General features: G+C 34.4%; 3 protein-coding genes across 5 annotated transcripts in view; 1 reads left to right on the top strand and 2 right to left on the bottom strand.

Moving 5' to 3' along the window:
* The first annotated feature begins 339 nt into the window (after positions 1-339).
* On the top strand, positions 340-1327 carry LOC133338823 (uncharacterized). Its single transcript, XM_061546930.1, has one exon. The coding sequence runs from the start codon at positions 340-342 to the stop codon at positions 1318-1320; it is 981 nt and encodes a 326-aa protein (XP_061402914.1). The 3' UTR covers positions 1321-1327.
* Positions 1328-3186: 1859 nt separating this feature from the next.
* Positions 3187-4388, bottom strand: LOC133338821 (AH receptor-interacting protein). Its single transcript, XM_061546928.1, has 4 exons — positions 4301-4388; positions 4057-4230; positions 3590-3939; positions 3187-3529 (listed from the first exon to the last, which is right to left on the bottom strand). Exons 1-4 carry the CDS (start codon positions 4385-4387, stop codon positions 3187-3189), a joined length of 954 nt encoding a protein of 317 aa, XP_061402912.1. The 5' UTR covers position 4388.
* An 8915-nt stretch (positions 4389-13303) lies between these two features.
* The window catches only part of LOC133338827 (SH3 domain-binding protein 5), a 42620-nt gene continuing 37296 nt past the window's right edge, over positions 13304-18627 (bottom strand). For all 3 annotated transcript variants that reach the window (XM_061546934.1, XM_061546935.1, XM_061546936.1), the window contains one exon: positions 13304-13471. In XM_061546934.1, the coding sequence (XP_061402918.1) occupies positions 13309-13471 (163 nt within the window). In that variant the 3' untranslated portion in view covers positions 13304-13308. The remainder of the gene's footprint in view (positions 13472-18627) is intronic.

The raw sequence follows: 18627 nt of genomic DNA, 5'->3' as shown, positions 1-18627 counted from the left end.
ATTCTATAACATTTAGTAACAATTGTTACACAAATATCGAGTAAAAAGACACAGCTAATTATACCTAATTTAATATGGATTAATTTACCAATTTTAATTTGAATTTCGCGGATTCTGCGTTCTATGCCTTACGCCCAGCATACGTCGAACTACACATATTGGCTTGGCAACCCTATAAAATGTTTTTCTTATTATGCTTTATCGCTTTCTTCTAGTTAACCCTTATCCCTTTTTGTTCATTCGTAAATAAATTCATCGCTTTTGTGATTTTTTCGCAAACGGAAAGTCTCTCAGCAAAAAGGTCATTGTCGTAATAGAAGGAAAAAAGTAAAAAAAAATATGGGCGCTGAACATTCCCAACAACGGGCTGAAGCCGACGGCCGAGAACTATTCGATGGTGATACTAGAATTCCAACAAATCAAAATGCAACTGGCCGACCTGTACCCATGGTCCAGGGAACTGCTTCAGGAGCCATCAAAAAACGTTCCATGCTCCGGCAGGGCAGTGCTAGTTCATCCACAACCAGTAAACTAAAACAATCCAATGATCCGATACCATCTCCGACAACATCGGAAATGAGTAGGCCATCATCGCCGCCGTTAAGTGTTTGTTCCGATTTGCCTTATGTTTCCTATACAACAGACAGACCGATAGGTGACTCACCCAAGATACGGGGAAAATCGGGCAATAGTCCGGCAACAAATCGCAATTCGCTAGTCTTACGAAGACCCAATACCGGAGCTAAACCCAAAAGACCCCAGTCCACAGTGGGTGCTCACAGCATAGTAATTGTAAAACCCGGCGTAAAAGATCCTCATGAGGAGATAGAAATCGAATTGCAGCAACTACAGAATATACCACAATTTCTACCAGTTCTACGGGACACAATAAATTCCTCAACATTCACCAAAGATGCTGAGCTGCTGGAAAGACTTGATATACAGCCACATTTATTGAATATATGTTGTCGCATGCAAACCCATTTGAATATGTGTGCCAATATGGTGGCCCAGGATCAATCGCATCTGGTTGAACGCACCAAAGTAGTTAGTAATTCCATAACGACCCTTTTCGCTTCGTTCGTTGATATGCAAAAAACCTATGCAGCATACGCTGAACAATTTGCCAAGGTGCGCTTGATTTCCGAACAATTAAGTCGTTGCAACTCCATACTGAATGCAAATTTGGAAAGTTTGGAGACAATTAATAATTTTTTGGATCTTGAAGATCGTTTGGAACCGTTTGTATGGCGTACCGATGATAATAAGCATAGGGGTCAAGCTGAGGGTGCTGTCACAATGCGTGTTAAAAGAGTGTAGTTAAAAATTAAGAAATAAAACAAATCACAGTTGAAAGAAGAAGACGACTAAGGCGACGACGCCAACGTGTTAGCATGAATGTATAATTTTAGTCATTTATTGTTTCCAAGCCATGTGTACATTATTGTATTATTTTAGTTAATATTTAAACTTTATATACATATATTTAATACACCCTCATCTACATATAATATATTGTTATGTAAAGAAATAAATAGACCACACTGATCTCCTTAAATTATTTATAAAATTATAAAATACTAAAATTAAAAAAAAATACATTAATTGATTTATGAAAATATTCCTTATAAATAAATAAAATGTGGTATTCCTTTTGTCCTTTATTGTGGAAGAAAATACGTGTTGTTCCTTTAACAAGAAATAAGGAACAAAAAATGGCAGTCGATATCGAGTAAGTTTTTATTCGACAATCAATTTCGATACAATCATACCAACTGTACATGGAACAATTATAAAAGGTAACAGTAAAACCCAGCTGATTTGATTCCAACGTAATACTAGTTTCAATATGAATTTGACAAATTACGTTTTTAAAAATCATATCTTTTCTTTTTAATATGTCCTCCCGTATTTATTTTACTTAATCTGCCTGCTGGGAAAGTTTGAGGAAGCAAATCATTATTCATTGAATAACTCGCAATTCCCCGCATTTTTATATGAGTTACACATATAAGTGGCAATGGCTCAATTATAGGAAAGATGTGGAAGCGATAGAAATATAAATTTGATAGATTTTCGAAAATATTACATTTTCAAAATAAATAATGTTGATAATTTGTTTGTCTGTTTGGTCACTGCAAAATTAGATCTCTCACTTCTAAGTGGGACTCCAGTGGAGAGGATTACTGTCGTCTATGTGAGGACGAAGAAGAACAGGAAACAATTGAGCACATCCTCTGCAAATTTCCATCGCTGATCAGTTTTTCCATGTGGTTGTTGTATCGTTTGTTGTACAACACCTGCTGTTACCTTCTATTATTATACCATGTCAACTGTATTGGCCCCCACAGACTACACTGCCGTACTGCTATTGCCGATGTGCCCCTGTGTACGTGTGTGCTTGAATAGAGTGTAGGGCCCCATTTCCATTTGTTTCAATCTTGGGTAACAATGAATTCAAAAATATATGGGTCCATATTTGGGAATAGCTCCCATTTAAGGGTACCACCTCATTTTCGATATTTTGACGGTCCTAGCTTCATTATCCAACTGAAGCAACTGTAACACTTTTTAATAGTGGCCCATATTACCCGACATTAATTTATTTTTTATTTAAAAATAATTTTCGGCTTCAAACATTAATGAAAATTTAAACTAACCGATTGTAATTACAGCTAAACGTATAATTTTGTCTTAGAAAAAAAAAAAAAACGGACATTTGTTTTTAAGTGTTCGACTCTTGTTCTAAAAAAATGTTGAAATCACACATTCAGGGCTTGTCTACATTTTCAACATTGCAATTATTTATTCAAATCCATGTTTATTTTCACTAATTATGAAAACATGTATCAATGCGGCATTGTCATATTTCAAGCATTTTCTTAGATATGGGGTTGGTCCACATTAGACGCATAGTCCACATTATCCGAAGTTACTCTATAGGTTCCCGAAGTAAAAAGTGATCGAGTTTAATTTCTTGTAGATTTGAACTGTTTCTTAAAAAATAATACTCGCTTATGCGTTTTGAAATTGGAAATGGTTTCCAATATTACTATCCGCATTTAAATATATTTAAATTCACACATACATACACATCACATATAAACATTTATTATATACAATCTGACAAACTAATTTATTATTCTAAAACATATAAATTTTGACTATATTACATTGTTACATAACTTAAAATAATGATTGCAAACGTTTCTTATCTTCAAGATCACGTTCATGTTGCGTTTTGTCAATTGCCTTTAATTCTTTTTGTACAGCCATCTGTAGGGAAGGATCTAATTCAGCTGCCCGTTGAAAATCTTCACGAGCCTCTTTAGGATTCCATGCACCAAAATGTGCTTTGGCTCGTCGATATAGAGCTTTTACATTATCCGGATCTAATTGTAAAACTTCTGTACAGTGTTCTATAACGGCATAATAGTCTTTGGCCAACAATTTACACTGTGCGTAATTTAGCAATAGAGGAACTTTATGTTTAGCCAATTCGAGCCATTCGACATCGTGGGGTTTTTCTCTAAAAACAAAAAATATTTTTAGTGGAATAATAATATTGTTATTTTTGAATGATTAATACTTTATCATTAGCTGTTCTATTAGACCCACTGCTTGGCGATAGCATTCTTCAGCCTTGGCATATTCTTTTTGCTTGTACAAATCATTGCCTTCGTCACGTAATTTCATTGAGGTAGTTAGTCGTTCATCGTCCGACAACTGCCATGTGTCTTTTTTATAGTCCTCGGGCATTTCAATGGACAAAAGGTCTATGGTGAATATTAAGTCGGTGGGGTTTGAAAGCAAGTCATCTAAATCTTTATATCCCAGACCATCATTTTGTAGGGACATTCCACAGCAATGCCTCCGTTCTTCCACCTTTTTACCAACGTCTCGCAATGTTTTTGATATAAAAGGATATTGGGCTACCAACTGAAAGTTTGGAAGTAAATGTTGTTATAAATTTTTATCAGAAATTCACATCCTTTCTAATCCGTAATAAACATTGCATCTAAGCGCATCCTTTTTCTATATTGACCTTTGTCTGACCTTTTTGTTCACCGTAAACTGGGCTACCTCATGTAATGCCATTTTCTGTACAATCACCTCCCATACTTCCAATTTGAATTTTTTGCCCAACACCAGCTCCATGGGATTGGCCATCTTTCTACTATCATCGAGTATGGTACCATCGGGTTTCTTTGTTTGAAAATGAAATTTCACCTAAATACAGAGTAGGAAATTTTCTAGAAAAATATCTTTATCACTGAAGATCCAACAAATTTGGTCTTACCCTTGTTCCTGGTTTTAGTGGAATATATTGTTTGCCAGGAGATATGGTTTTCTTTTCTATTAGGGCATTATCAATATTGGTATCCATTGTGGTTTTATTTATTCTTTTTTTTTTTTGTGGTGATATCAGCCTATGGAATATAGCACAAGTATACTGACGATTCCAATGGTTTAAGGTCGGGGGAAACGGACCAAAATGACAGCTGTTTGTTTACAATTGTTGATTTGTTTTCTTATTATTTTTCTGGCATATGTTGCCATATGTCAATACCAGGGTTGGAATTGTAAATGAAGTGGAACACTATGTCAGTGTTGCCACTTTCACGGACACAAAAATATATCTTGGAGATTCGATTTATAAATCGAAAAACAAAATCGCAGAGCTTAAAACTCTTATTAAAACAATAAATATATAGTTTATTTGTACAATGTTATTTGTTTACATATACATACACACTTCACTGGTTTCATAACTCTTGTAGCAATTTTTCAATCAATATTTTTAAATTACAAAAATACTTATGATAAATTGTACTATATTTTGAATTGTAACGTATGAATTGTAACTTTTAGAAGTCTTTGTAGAATTATAACAAGTTTGGGCATAGCTACCAACTGAATAAATTCTTTTCAGTGTGGTTTGTTCTACTAAATCATAATACATATTTTGTGTATGCTTTTTTTGGCATACATATTTATTTTCATTTAAGTTTTGAAAGCTGAATTCTGACAAAAGGTAAATTATTTTTTAATATAAAATAAATAAAAAAATATTAATTTTAAACATTATCAATTTCACATGTCAAGTTTTACTTGATGTAAATGTTAGGATTATAGTACAATAGTAATCATGGTACAACTATAAAAGGTAACAGCAAATCCCAGCTGATTTCCAACGTAATAATAGTGTCAATATGGAATTTATTTTTCATTTTATTTGAAATTGATATATAAATTCCATGGCACAATAAATAGGTAGTTCATTTAGCGCAGCTGATGTCTCTATTAACTGCCAAAGTGCGTAATTTCTACTTGCATTCGATGTGCAATGTTGCCAAGTATGTGAAATATTATATGAAAAAAATTGACAGAAGGTCGAGACAAAAATAAAGGTTTTCGTTGTGATACATCACCTTATTATTGCATCATGGGCATAACTATACAAGGTAGTCTTATTTGAAAAATTGATAATGGCAACCCTTCTTAATAGTGAATTCATCATGATGCAATAATAAGGTGATGTATCACAACGAAAACCTTAGTTTTTGTCTCGAACTTCTGTCAAATTTTTTCATATAATATTTCACATAGTTGGCAACATTGCACATCGAATGCAAGTAGAAATTACACACTTTGACAGTTAATCGAGACATCAGCTAAATGTACTAGCTATTAATTGTGTCATGGTTATGCCATAAAATATGCCTTTGACAGTATTCAGCTTTCAAAATTTAAATGAAAATATCTTCCTTCGAAATGTATGCATATTTTTTGTTCAGTGGCAAAAAATTGCTAAATAATTTATATTTATAACTATTTTAAAGTTATGTGCCTCTAAAACGTATAAATATAAGTTGTAACATCCATGGTTAAATTTTGAGAGCTATGTTCAGGTTTAGAAAATATATTTTGTTTTTTCTTATAATATTTCACATAGTTGGCAATACTGCACATCGAAATCAAGTAGAAATCACCCACTTTGACAGTTAAACGAGACATCGGCTGCGCTAAATGGACTACCTATTTAATGTACCATGATCGGAACTAGTTCGTTCGCGAACTATACATCTTTAGCTGGTGTATCAAAACAAAAACACTTGTTTTTGCCTCGACCATGGCACAATGAATAGATAGTCCATTTAGATCAGCTGATGTCTTGATTAACTGTCAAAGTGGTCAATTTTACTTGAATTCGATGTGCAATGCTGCCAACTTTTTGAAATATTATAAGGAAAAATTTGACAGATAATCGAGACAATTTTTTTTGTTTTGATACATCATCTTGTTATTGCATCATGGCCTCGACCATCTGACAAATTTTTGCTTATAATATTTCATATGGATGGCAACATTGCACATTGAGTTCAAGTAGATATTGCGCACTTTGACAGTTAATCGAGTCATCAGCTGCGCTAGATGGACTACCTATTTATTGTACCGTGGGTGTAACCAAAACGTTGTCCCAGTTATAAAGAAACCACATCCGAACTATATGTGACTTAATATTAGGATCATTATCCTGATAAAATTTAAAATGTTGCTTATTGTCTCTGATGAACCCACAGTTTATAGCAATGGTTACCAAATGTTTTTTTAAATGTGTAAATATTGTTGTGCGTCCATCGTTGCTTCTATAAAAGCTATGTCTCACACGACTAAATTTTAATTTGGTTGGCTCAAACTGTATTAAATGCAGCACCCAATTATGATAATTCTATACTAATAAAAGAGTGATTGTGATTGACTGACAGACTTAACACTAGATTGCCGAAGGCGGTCATTTTGACCGTTTTTCAATTTCACTAAATTTGTACTAAATTTGGTACAATTTTGTAGCATGTGAACGGATAGCGCTAAAAACTTGAAATTTGGAGTGTGAATTAAGGTTGAGAAGTAGGTTCCATTTAAGGAGATGGTTTGAAAGCATCCTGAAACTTGGATTTAGGATCAATGTGCAGGTGTCGGATTGGAAGTTTTGGAAATTGGTACTACTATGTACTAAATTTGATATGATTTGAATTGTGGGTGAACCGATAGAGTTGGAATCCTGAAACTTGGAATTAGGATCACTGTGGGGTTTAGGTTTGGGGTAATTAGGAAGTTTTGGTAACTGGTACTACTGTGTACTAAATTTGGTACAATTCGAATTGTGGGTGAACCGATAGAATTGTAATCCTGAATCTTGGATTTAAATCACTGTGTGGGTGTAGGTTTGGGGTATGTAACAAGTTTTTGAAATTGGTACTACTGTGTACTAAATTTGGTACAATTTGAATGTTTGGTAAACCGATTGAATTGGAATCCTGGAACTTGGATTTAGGATAACTATGGGGATGTGGGTTTGAGTTAAGTAGGAAGCATTGGAAATTCGTACTATTGTGTACTAAATTTGGTACAATTTAAATTGTACTGAAATTTGAAATCATTGTGAGGTTGTAGGACTGGGGTATGCAGGAAGTTTTGTTGGTTGGTTGAGGTGGGTACTCTTGGAAATAATGTGTGCTAAAGTTGGTAAAATTTGAATTTGGGTGAACCTGTAGAGCTCGAATTATGAAATTTGGTACTCAAATTTAATTTATGGTCGATATTAATGTGTGAGTATCTTAGTTTTTCTAACGTATGCAGTTTTCTGTCAAAATAAAATAATATGATAATACATCTTTAAATATATCCCACATTCGCTATCGAAACTAACAAATAAATGTCAAAAATAATATAATAAGGGTTATTTCGAGCTTAACTATTTGAAAATGTTTAACCCTTTGTGGCCCAATGTTGCCCACAGGCAACAAAATGTTTTAGACCTTATATTTATTATACAGAATAATTTAAAATGAATTTTTTGTCGATTTTGCATTTGGTTTTCTTGATACATATTGAGCTTTTATTTTTCAGAAGGAAGGTACTGTATCTCCCGAATGCAAGGATATAGCGATGTCAAAATTTGTCCATATCCTAACTAGGATAGTTGCATTGAATCTGTGAACATAAAATTGTTCTATGATTACGAGAAAAATTCGGGGCTCAAAGGGTTAATAATTATCCATGTGTAAACTGATTCTTGACATACTGTATATTGAAATGAAAATGATTTGTTGCCGATTCCGTCTGGAAATAATTATAATACAAATATTTCATGGTATTCCTTACTGGATTTTAAGAAGAAATTCTAACATTTCATTAATTTTTCACGTTTTTAGTTATGTTTTGAAAAATACTAAATAACTTGTTACGTATATTTATTTTATATTTGACAGAAAAAGCCACTACCTTCATAGTACTGTTACGTTCTTGGATTTTACTTAATCCCGTGTAGACGTTGTTTTATTTCCCGATACAATTCGTACAAATAAAACGCGGGTTCTTTCGGATTACGATTATTACAATGATTTTATTCACACAACTTTACTTTGCACTTTACTTTACTCGACGGTTTCAATTCGCGATCTGATTCACAACTGACTAACTGCTTTTCCATTTCCTCTATTTATATGAGCCTTGCCTGTCGCTACAGAAGTTTCTAGACGATCTGGTAACACCTAGATTACGAACAATCTACCAATGCATACAACTACGTTGAGTGAACAATAACAACAACAAACTTACATTGAGTGAACAAACTTACAATAACAACACATATACAGGCGAGAGAGTAACAAAGAAAGAGGAATTAAGCGATCATCAATGATGACGTTTAACAAGAATTGTACGACAATAACAAAATAGAAAATGAAAGAGGAAATGGAAGGATGTAGAAAAATCTATACAGTAGTTGTTGTTGTGAAGTTATTCAAATAAACTGCGTAGTAGAAATTTACGTTACAATTCAAATTCTTAAATTAACAGAATTCATCTAAATTAACTTAAATCTAAAGTTATATTCGTAACAGTACTTTTGAATACCCACAAGTCTACCTTCGTATAAAAATGAAAATACTAGTGATCAGATCGGGATTTTCAATCAATTTATTCTTTCGTTTTCTTTTTGTTGTTGTATAATTTTTCAAATATTTGTTTAATTTACTAATACATAATTGAATATCATATATATATATTTGTAATCAGTTTTATTGTTTGCTACTAATTATATTACTTTTATGCATATTTATATATATCGTTTTTAAGAAAAAATTTGCTTCGAATGTTTTCTTGCTTCAAAACCAATTTCTCTCGGTTATTTCTATTTGTCTGACAATAATTGTATTTAAAATTTCACTAACAAACTTTCGTATTTCAAATTCTTTTTTCTTAACATATGTGTATGTATGTTTGTAAATGTATGCTAATATCAATTGTATGTAATTATAGTTATTATTTTAATATTGCATTAAAAATCTCACAAGTCACAATTAAAGATAAATTTATGAAGATTTTGTGTTTATTTTGTTTTTTTTTTTTTTTACAAAAAGATTTTAGCTACAATTATTCTGAATTGCAAAAGTTAGGTTATGTTTACATCAAATCAAATAAAAATGTTGTTTGCTTCGGAAGTCTATATAAACGTTTTTTTATGTCATGTAATTAAAAAGTAATGGTTGGTAACACTAATTGCGATTATATTAGCCATGTCTGATTATTAAATACAAAAGATTAAATGATCAAACAAAATATTGGCTTAAAATTCGATTAGATTTACGAAAGCCACTCGATTTGAAAGAAAAGAAATTATTATAGTATTTAAAATTATACATTCATGAAGATTCTGGAACGGATATTTTTATCATTCCATGCAAATATTTACAAAATTTAATTGTTATATTTAAGTTATTTTACCTCCATTTACAATAGAACCATAAATCCTCTCATTATGTAATTTTTTCGAAATCCTATGCAACTTACTTTCAAATACAACACTGATTTTGCATTAAAAATGCATCACTGCTCCAAATACCAAATAAAGCGGCATATACATTAGAACTTTTTACCGGGTTAACCTACTTTATGAAAATTCATTTGAAATATATACAATGGAATTGACAATTTAAACCCACTCGGTTAACCAAATCCGGTACAATGTAAAAGTACTATAATATTGAAATGCGTATGTATACAAAAACAAATATCAGCTGACCGTCGAATTTATGTCATTTCAACACTAGTCTACATAGCTAGGATTTTGTACCATGATTTAGAAGGTAAAGTATAACCATATAGCCAAAATATTGTTGTATTTTGGCAACTCAGAGTCGAAAAAAACATTTATTCTCCTAAATTTGGTACAGGAACGGTTTTCTTTCCTTTAGAGCATGTTTACACTACTAAATCCACTCGATTTAAATTGGCAATTCCATAGCGCATACGTCACACTATGTCGCGAGTTCATATAAACCGCGGCCAAAAATAGAAGGAGTTATCGTAAGCTAATGATGTGCTTATTATTGGCCTAAAGAGCAACTGACAAAAATTTTAGAGATCGGACCTCGATTTGGTATACCTCCCATATAATGGGTCTTGAGAATGTCACCATATTTGGCCTATAAAATCGTTAATATTCAACCAAATTCAATGAGAATTGGCAATTTACATTTACTTAGGCCTATAAATCAAAAACTGTCCAAAAACTGGATAGATCGGACCAAGATTTGATATACCTCCCATACAAAGGGTCTTGAAAATATTACTATTTTGGGCTATATAATCGTTAATATTCAACCAAATTCAATTAAATTTATATTTACTTATGCCGATAAAGCAACTGACCAAAAACTGGGTAGATCGGGCCAAGATTTGATATACCAATATACAAAGGGTCTTCAAAATCCGATTTTTGGACCTATTAATCCAAATTCCATGAACATTTTCATGTCTTCTTCCAAATTACTTCTAATTTGGGCGAAGACAGTAATAGGTGTTGCAATTTAGTTATTGGTCCATGTTTCAGGTACCTACCATACCAAACGTCCCTATAAAAGTAACTTTCTGTACTAAAAAATCGCTATAATTAGCTAAATTAAGTATAGTAGTTTTATTTTTGTTATTTTTATTATAATAAAATATTTGATATACTTTAGTTCCTAATAAATTACTTTTTTATCATTAACAAAATTTTCAAAACGCAAATAAGAGATATATATAAAATATTGTCTTCCCAACTGTACGATTTAGTATCATCCATATTATAATTTCGGGCCTTAACTTTATGGCTGTTTAAGGATATTACAAGGTCGGATTGTAATATAAAATACTAAATAAAATCCTTATTTGACTCGGCTTTAACAAAAGTTCGGGCTGCTACTAATTATTTTGTGGCATGACTTGTTAGCATCTTGTGAAAGTAGCTCAATTTTTGGGTGTCCGCAGCTAAATTTTTTATAGGTTAAAAGTACATACTTTTCACAACTAAAATAAAATAAACAAAAATCCTACTCCACTAATTTCAAGAATTGCTTTACAAAATAGATGAACTTAGTACAACAGGTGTCTGTAACTGTAAACAGCATATGATCACTATTTACACCCAAACAAAGGTGAAGCCAAGTTTTTGACATCCCAAGCAACTAAAATAAACACTTTTTTAAAACCTTTACTTTTAATATTCTAATTTTTGAGCATATAAAAAAAGTACAAATTTTCCGAAAAAAACGAGAAAAATGCCGATTGCCATCAACTATCAGATTTGAACCCTCGTATAGGCAAAACTACTTGGCGTATCAATACCAAAATTCATATTTTTCCTAATTGGAATGTTTTGTATCAATTCTCACCAATAAATTTGTGCTTCCATGTACTTGGCTTTTACCATTTTTGGCCGCGGTTGTGAACTAGGTGGAAATACAAAAATACAACTATGTAGGCATATTCTGTCAAATATAAAATTAATATATTTTCAACTCAAAATTAATATTTAACGTGGTTGGCAACATTGCACATCGAATTCAAGTAGATTTTGCGCACTTTGACAGTTAATCAAGACATCAGCTGCTCTAAATGGACTACCTATTCATTGTGCCATGCACATACATACACAAAATATGTATTTTGATTTGATAGGACAAGCCACAAAAATTGTAATCAGTTGGCAGAATAAATGTTTGGCAACACCAAATATTTATTTTGCCCTTATAATATTTATACCATGGATAATAACCGTGCATTTTTAAAATTTATCACTAGGAATATAACAATATAACTACAATTCATTTATTTCAGGATGTATCTCAAGATTTTACTCCACTAGTTCATATTTCACAATATTTAGTAATTAATCAAACTGGCTCCTTCGCAAATGTGTCACGAACTATAAACATTTAACCTAAAAATACATTATAGTTTTGCATACAAAAATAAATTAAAATATTTTATATATGTATAATAAAATAAATATATATATTTTAATATAATGTTGCAATAACAATGCGACAGCAGCATTTGAAATAGTTAGGTATCACAAATTAATCAGGTTTCGTGAACTGAAGTTTCATGTTTTTATTTGCATTTAAAACTTTGTAAATTACGAACAATTGTTTTTCGCGCTTCTTAAGACCTTACTTATTCATTTTTTTTATTTGTCGACCGCTAATGGCTATTAGTGGAAAATTCTAACGCTTCGTGTTGCCAAAGAAAAACAAATTGTAAGTGATGCCAACCATAGTGAAAGCAAATGTCATATGGTTCTCATCATGATACAATAATAAGGTGATGGCAGAATAAATTGGTAGTCCATTTATCCCAGCTGATATCTTGATTAACTGTCAAAGTGCGTAATTTCTACTTGAATTCAATGTGCAATGTTGCCAACCATGTGAAATATTATAAGGAAACATTTGACAGATGGTCAAGACAAAAACAAAGGTTTTTGTTTTGATACATCACCTTATTATTGCATCATGGTCGGGACCATGATGATCTGTCAAATTTTTCCTTATAATATTTTACATGGTTGGCAACAATGCACACCGAATTCAAGTAGAAATTATGCACTTTGACAGTTAATCAAGACATCAGCTGTTCTAAATGTACTAGTATTATTTCTCATGGTTGGCAACATTGCACATCGAATTCAAGTAGAAATTACGCACTTTGACAGTTAATCAATACATCAGCTGCTGTAAATGGACCACCTATTTATTGTGTCATGGTTCTCATTCTCATGTTGGCAACACCAACATTCTGCCCGGACCTCTAAAGTTAATAATAAATGTAAATAATAAGCAAATTATATTTAATTTTTTCCATCGCTAATTTTGATATGTTTTCTTAAATGTACAATATCGATTTTAATTTTTTTTTTAATTTAAATTAAAATTAATAACAACTGATAAAAACAAATTCTCAATAAAAAATTAGAATTTAAACTAAAAGCGAGGGCAAGCCGCCACCATATTTATTGCCGGCTGGCTGTTGTAATGGTGATTTAAGCTCTTCCACAATTATCGTTCCATTTTCATCCACTGAATGGCTAAGTAAGAGATTCTCGACTTGTTCGTCGGACAACAATTCTTTGGGTTCAGATCTACAAGAAATAGAATATAAAATATTAAATTGATTATAAATGTTATATACACATGGTAGATTGTTTTATTTCAATATGTATGTATGTATATAGCCATTATGTATACTCAGTGTTTTAAACTTAAGGTACAAAGAATGTTGATTGATTTTGAGAGAGCCTTTGGGATATCTTTTCCTATTGCACTACTCTGTCCATTACTGATCTAATATTCTTTTCCTAATGCACTAATCTGTCCAGTATTGCACTAATCTGTCCAGTACTGATCTAAAGCGTTATTGAATGCCAATAAGAAGGCATACTCTCCCCCATGGTGAGGGGCGAAACCACAACCACCGCGAAGCTCGCCAGGGGGCCACACCAACTGTAAGGCTGGATCAACAGATCCAGGGGCATCTGATACCCGCGGTACGGAAAACTTACGGAAAAATTTGATGCAAGTCCGGGCTGGTATCCCAAAACTAAAATACGACAGCATTCAAAAACCGCACTGCCCCAAGCAGTGGCGACCAGTGTTCGCAAAAAAACGGTACACTATCGTAGTGTACCGTACCAGGAACACAAACACTAAAAAAATTTTAGCGTTAGTGTTCCGGTACACAAACATTAAAAATATTTTAGTGTTACTGTTCCGGAGCACAACGAAATTCGTAGTGTACCGCTGTCGGAGCACTAAAAATCGTAGTGTACCGCGGTCGGAGCACTAAAAATCGTAGTGTACCGCGTTCGGAACACTAAAAAATCGTAGTGTACCGCGGTCGGAACACTAAAAAATTGTAGCGTACCGCGGTCGGAACACTAAAAATTGTAGTGTTCCATTTGGCGGAACACTAAAAATCGTAGTGATCCACTTGGCGGAACACTTAAAATAATAGTGTTCCATTTGTCGAAAAACAAAATGATGTATTTATCTTTTATTTTAGTATGAATAAAATTTATATTTTTATTGCTTTTCAATATACTTAATAAATACAATATTTTTTATATTTGTATTTGTTTATATTTTATTAAAAAATAGTAATATTATATTAACATCAACAGTTTAACATAATAACTATTTTGTAACTAAAAAAGGGCATCTAGTGCCAACTCATAACTGAAAATTCCATTGAATTACATTTTGGGTTATAATCGATTGCGCTCATCGGAAATATGAAATTCGGCTTTTATATGGTACCTGTATGTGGTCTTGTAATATTTATCCCAAAATCATAAAACTACTTTTTTCATATTCGCGTAACTTGTACACTTCTTTTCATGAATAAGCAGGTAATAATTACGTGATTGTGTGCCAATCATCAAATTTTGAATATTTTTGATAAAATTTCCTAAAAATTTGAATCATAGATGCAGGTATAATTTTTTTTAAGAAAAAAATTTTCATACCAACATTTTACAAGGAGATCTCCTAATTTTATGGGAAAAGTCGTGTTCGTTCTGTAAATTAATGACAATTTTATCCAAAGCTGTATAATTTTGTCACAAAAACTGGCCAAAATACCTAAATTTTGTAATTGCCAATAAAGTTATATTCATTTTTATTTTTTTATTATTTGATCTCATTTTACCTCAAAAAACAAAACAGACGTGTATGGTACACTACCAGCACAGTTCAAGTAAGTGAAACGCTACGATTTGTATTGTTCCGACCAGTGGAACACTACGATTTTTAGTGTTCCGAACAGTGGAACACTAACATTTTTAGTGTTCCGACCAGTGGAACACAACGATTTTTAATGTACCGCAGTCGGTACACTACGATTTTTTAGTGTACCGCAGTCGGTACACTACGATTTTTTAGTGTACCACTGCCGGTACACTACGATTTTTAGTGTACCGCTGTCGGTACACTACGATTTTTTAGTGTACCGCAGTTGGTACGCTAAGATTTTCGTTGTGCTCCGGAACAGTAACGCTAAAAATATTTTTAGTGTTTGTGTACCGGTACAGTACGTTATTTTAGTGTACCTATCCACCTTGGTACGGTACAGAACACTATGGAACGGTACCATAATGTTTATTTTCGAACGCTGGTGGCGACGTCGATCAAATACACATAACACAAACAATTAACATGCTGTCCTCACGGACTTCATAAAGGGCCCAAAGGACCGCGGCATCGGACATCACAACAAAAACAATCAACGAAACTGACCTCACGGGGAGCCTACACAAACGCAGAAGTGAATCCCGCGAAGTAGGGAGACCGCGAACCTCCCACGATGTGGAACGACAGTAGACCACAGCTGCAACAACAACTGCAGCTCTCCACCAACAACCGCACCACCGCCACCCGGTGCAACCGACCAAACCCAACTGCAAGGGGGCTATGCACGAGGACCACCTCCACAAAGTACTGCCCTTCTCCTACATGCTTCACGAGCAAAACTTCTAAAACAACTAAAGATCCGATCTTCTTCAAAATCCCTACTGAAATTCCACCCCGCCCCTCCATTCGATATACCCATACTTGCTAAATCTCAAATGTCATCATAGTAACAGCATTCCGTCAGTATATGCTTCCAGTCCTCAGTCTTCCCGCACCCACATAAATCCGTCTGGGACAGGCCTCTTTTATGCAGAAACGCATTGAGAGAACCATGCCCCGTCAGTAAGAACCAGTACTTAAGCCGAAGCGAAAGTCTGGCCGGTCCACTACGAACGTTGTGTCACGAATAAATGCGTACGTCACCCTCCCTTTGTCACTGTTCGTCCACCTATCAACAACACAATCGCGAAGGATAGTGCTGTACCGCCTACTCTCCCCATCCACCAAATCAGAAGGCCTGAGCCAATCATCCTCTTTTATGCAGAAACGCATTGAGAGAATCATGCCCCGTCAGTAAGAACCAGTACTTAAGCCGAAGCGAAAGTCTGGCTGGTCCACTACGAACATTGCGTCACGAATAAATTCGTACGTGACCCTCCCTTTGCCACTGTTCGTCCACCTTGTCCTCCACCTATCAACAACACAATCCCGAAGGATAGTGCTGTACCGCCTACTCTCCCCATTCACCAAATCAGAAGGCCTGAGCCAATCATCCTCATCCAACTGCAAACCACGCTTAAGCTTATACATGATAGCCCTACATCTCACTTCAAGATCAAGCGGCGCGGCGCTAAGCAGCACTTGCAACGCCTCTGTGGAAACAGTGCGACACACTGGCAAGCATGCTAACATGACCACCCGCAGACACGAAAGGAGCTTCTTCTGCCCAAAGACAGAAGAGGCAGTTCTGTACCATATAGGTGCACCATAAGTTGCGCAGGCAACAAAAAGCCCACCATATATGATACGCACAGAACGCCTACTCAAGCCCCAATCAGTCCGCTAAACACGCCTGATGGTCCCAACGACCGTTGACAGCTTCTCCTTCAACCGATCAAATGTGGAAGAAAATGCATACGCTCTGACAACGTTATTCCGAAATATTTAACAGTACACGAATATCGTATGCTGCGTTCACCAGCTCGAATGCAGGGAGGACGGCTGCGTTCCAACCTGCCTTTCAGCAGCATCAGCACCGTTTTCTTGGTAGCCACCTCCACTCCAACTCGGTCACTCCAAGCCTGTACAATATGCATAGCTTGCTCACCACGATTTTCCAGTTCAAGGCGAATCATGATGAGCAAGTCATCCGCATATGCACAGACCTTGAAGGAGGCAGCTAGCTCCCGCAACAGAGGATCCATCATGAGATTCCATATACATGGACCACAAATGGAACCCTGTGGGCAACCACGCTGCACATCCCTCCAGACCGAAGCACAGGCTCCCACGATACAAGCCTTCCTATCCCGGAATAACTTGCAGCTGAACAACAACAGTATCACAAAATAACAAAATCAACTACTTGAAAACAGCATGGAAATATAAAATAAAGTTCCTAGAAAATCTGGTAAAAACAGCCGAGGAAGCAACTAGCCAGAGTAACACCGAACAATAGATTGTTTCACAAATATAAGATGTTCCAGAAACCAATCAATTAAATATTGTCATGTTAGGCTACTAACAAACAATGATGAACAAACTCAGAGATGGAGAGAACATTTCGAAGAAAAGAACATTTCGAATAAAAGAGGTAATAGAACAATTAAAAATTAAGAAATCAGCAGAAGAAGATGGTTTAAAGTCACCCCAACTGTTCACCATTGTACTGTATGTAGTGTTGGGTAGTTCCGGAACGAACTAGTTCATTGGAACTATTCAGAGAAAGGAACGATCGGAACTAGGTCCAACTCTTTAATTAATATAGTTCCTTTTCCGGATCTTTTTGATCTCGTTCCTTTTTGGTATACTTTATTCTGATCTCGTAATTTTTCAACACGGAACTATGTGAGCGAGAAAAACAAAAAGAACGATGAAAGAGAGATTCAAAGGAACTATGTAGGAGTCGGAACAATATGAAACAAAGGAATTATAAAAATAAAGGAACTATAAAGAGCAAAGGAACTATACGGAGCAAAGGAACTATAAAAAGCAAATGAACTATAAAGGGCAAAGGAACTGTATTTAGTAAAGGAACTATATGGAGCAAAGGAACTACATGGAGCAAGGGAACTACATTAAGGAACTAGTTCGTTTTTAAAAAAGGAACGAGAAAGAACGATCCGCTACGTGAACTAGATTGCCCAAATCTAACTGGATGAAATAATTAATGAAGTCTGATCTCAGAGAAGAGGCGTAACATGGAGTCTCGAAGACTTAGACTATGCAGATGATATCTGCCTTCTCTCTCATAGATATCCAAAGTAGAAGATCTGGAGAGCCTGACAGGCAATGTTGGACTTGATATTAAAACAAAAGGCACGAAAGCAATTGAATACCTCTATAGCTTCTGAAGCTTCTGATATATCGGAAGAACTGTAACAACAAATGGTGGTGCAGAAATAGACGTAAGTGCCTTACAAAAGCGAGAACAGCATTCGGCCAACTGCAAGGTTTATGAAGAAGATCACATATATCTAGGAAAACGAATCTTAAAATATTCGAAGCATATATAAAGGCGATTCTGCTACACGGCAGTGTCAAATACCATCACGCAAAAGCTACAGGCATTTATTAATATATGCCTCAGTATCATATGCAGAATATTCTGGCCCAACACCATAAGTTAGGTAGAGTTGTGGAACCTAACGAACCAGAAACCCATACAGAA

Source organism: Musca vetustissima, unplaced genomic scaffold (assembly GCF_032173495.1).
Source record: "Musca vetustissima isolate MV318-11 ecotype Yass unplaced genomic scaffold, APGP_CSIRO_Mvet_v1 utg81962, whole genome shotgun sequence".
In the NCBI taxonomy this organism is placed as follows: Eukaryota; Metazoa; Arthropoda; class Insecta; order Diptera; family Muscidae; genus Musca; species Musca vetustissima.
This window is presented reverse-complemented; position numbering and strand designations above follow the sequence as displayed.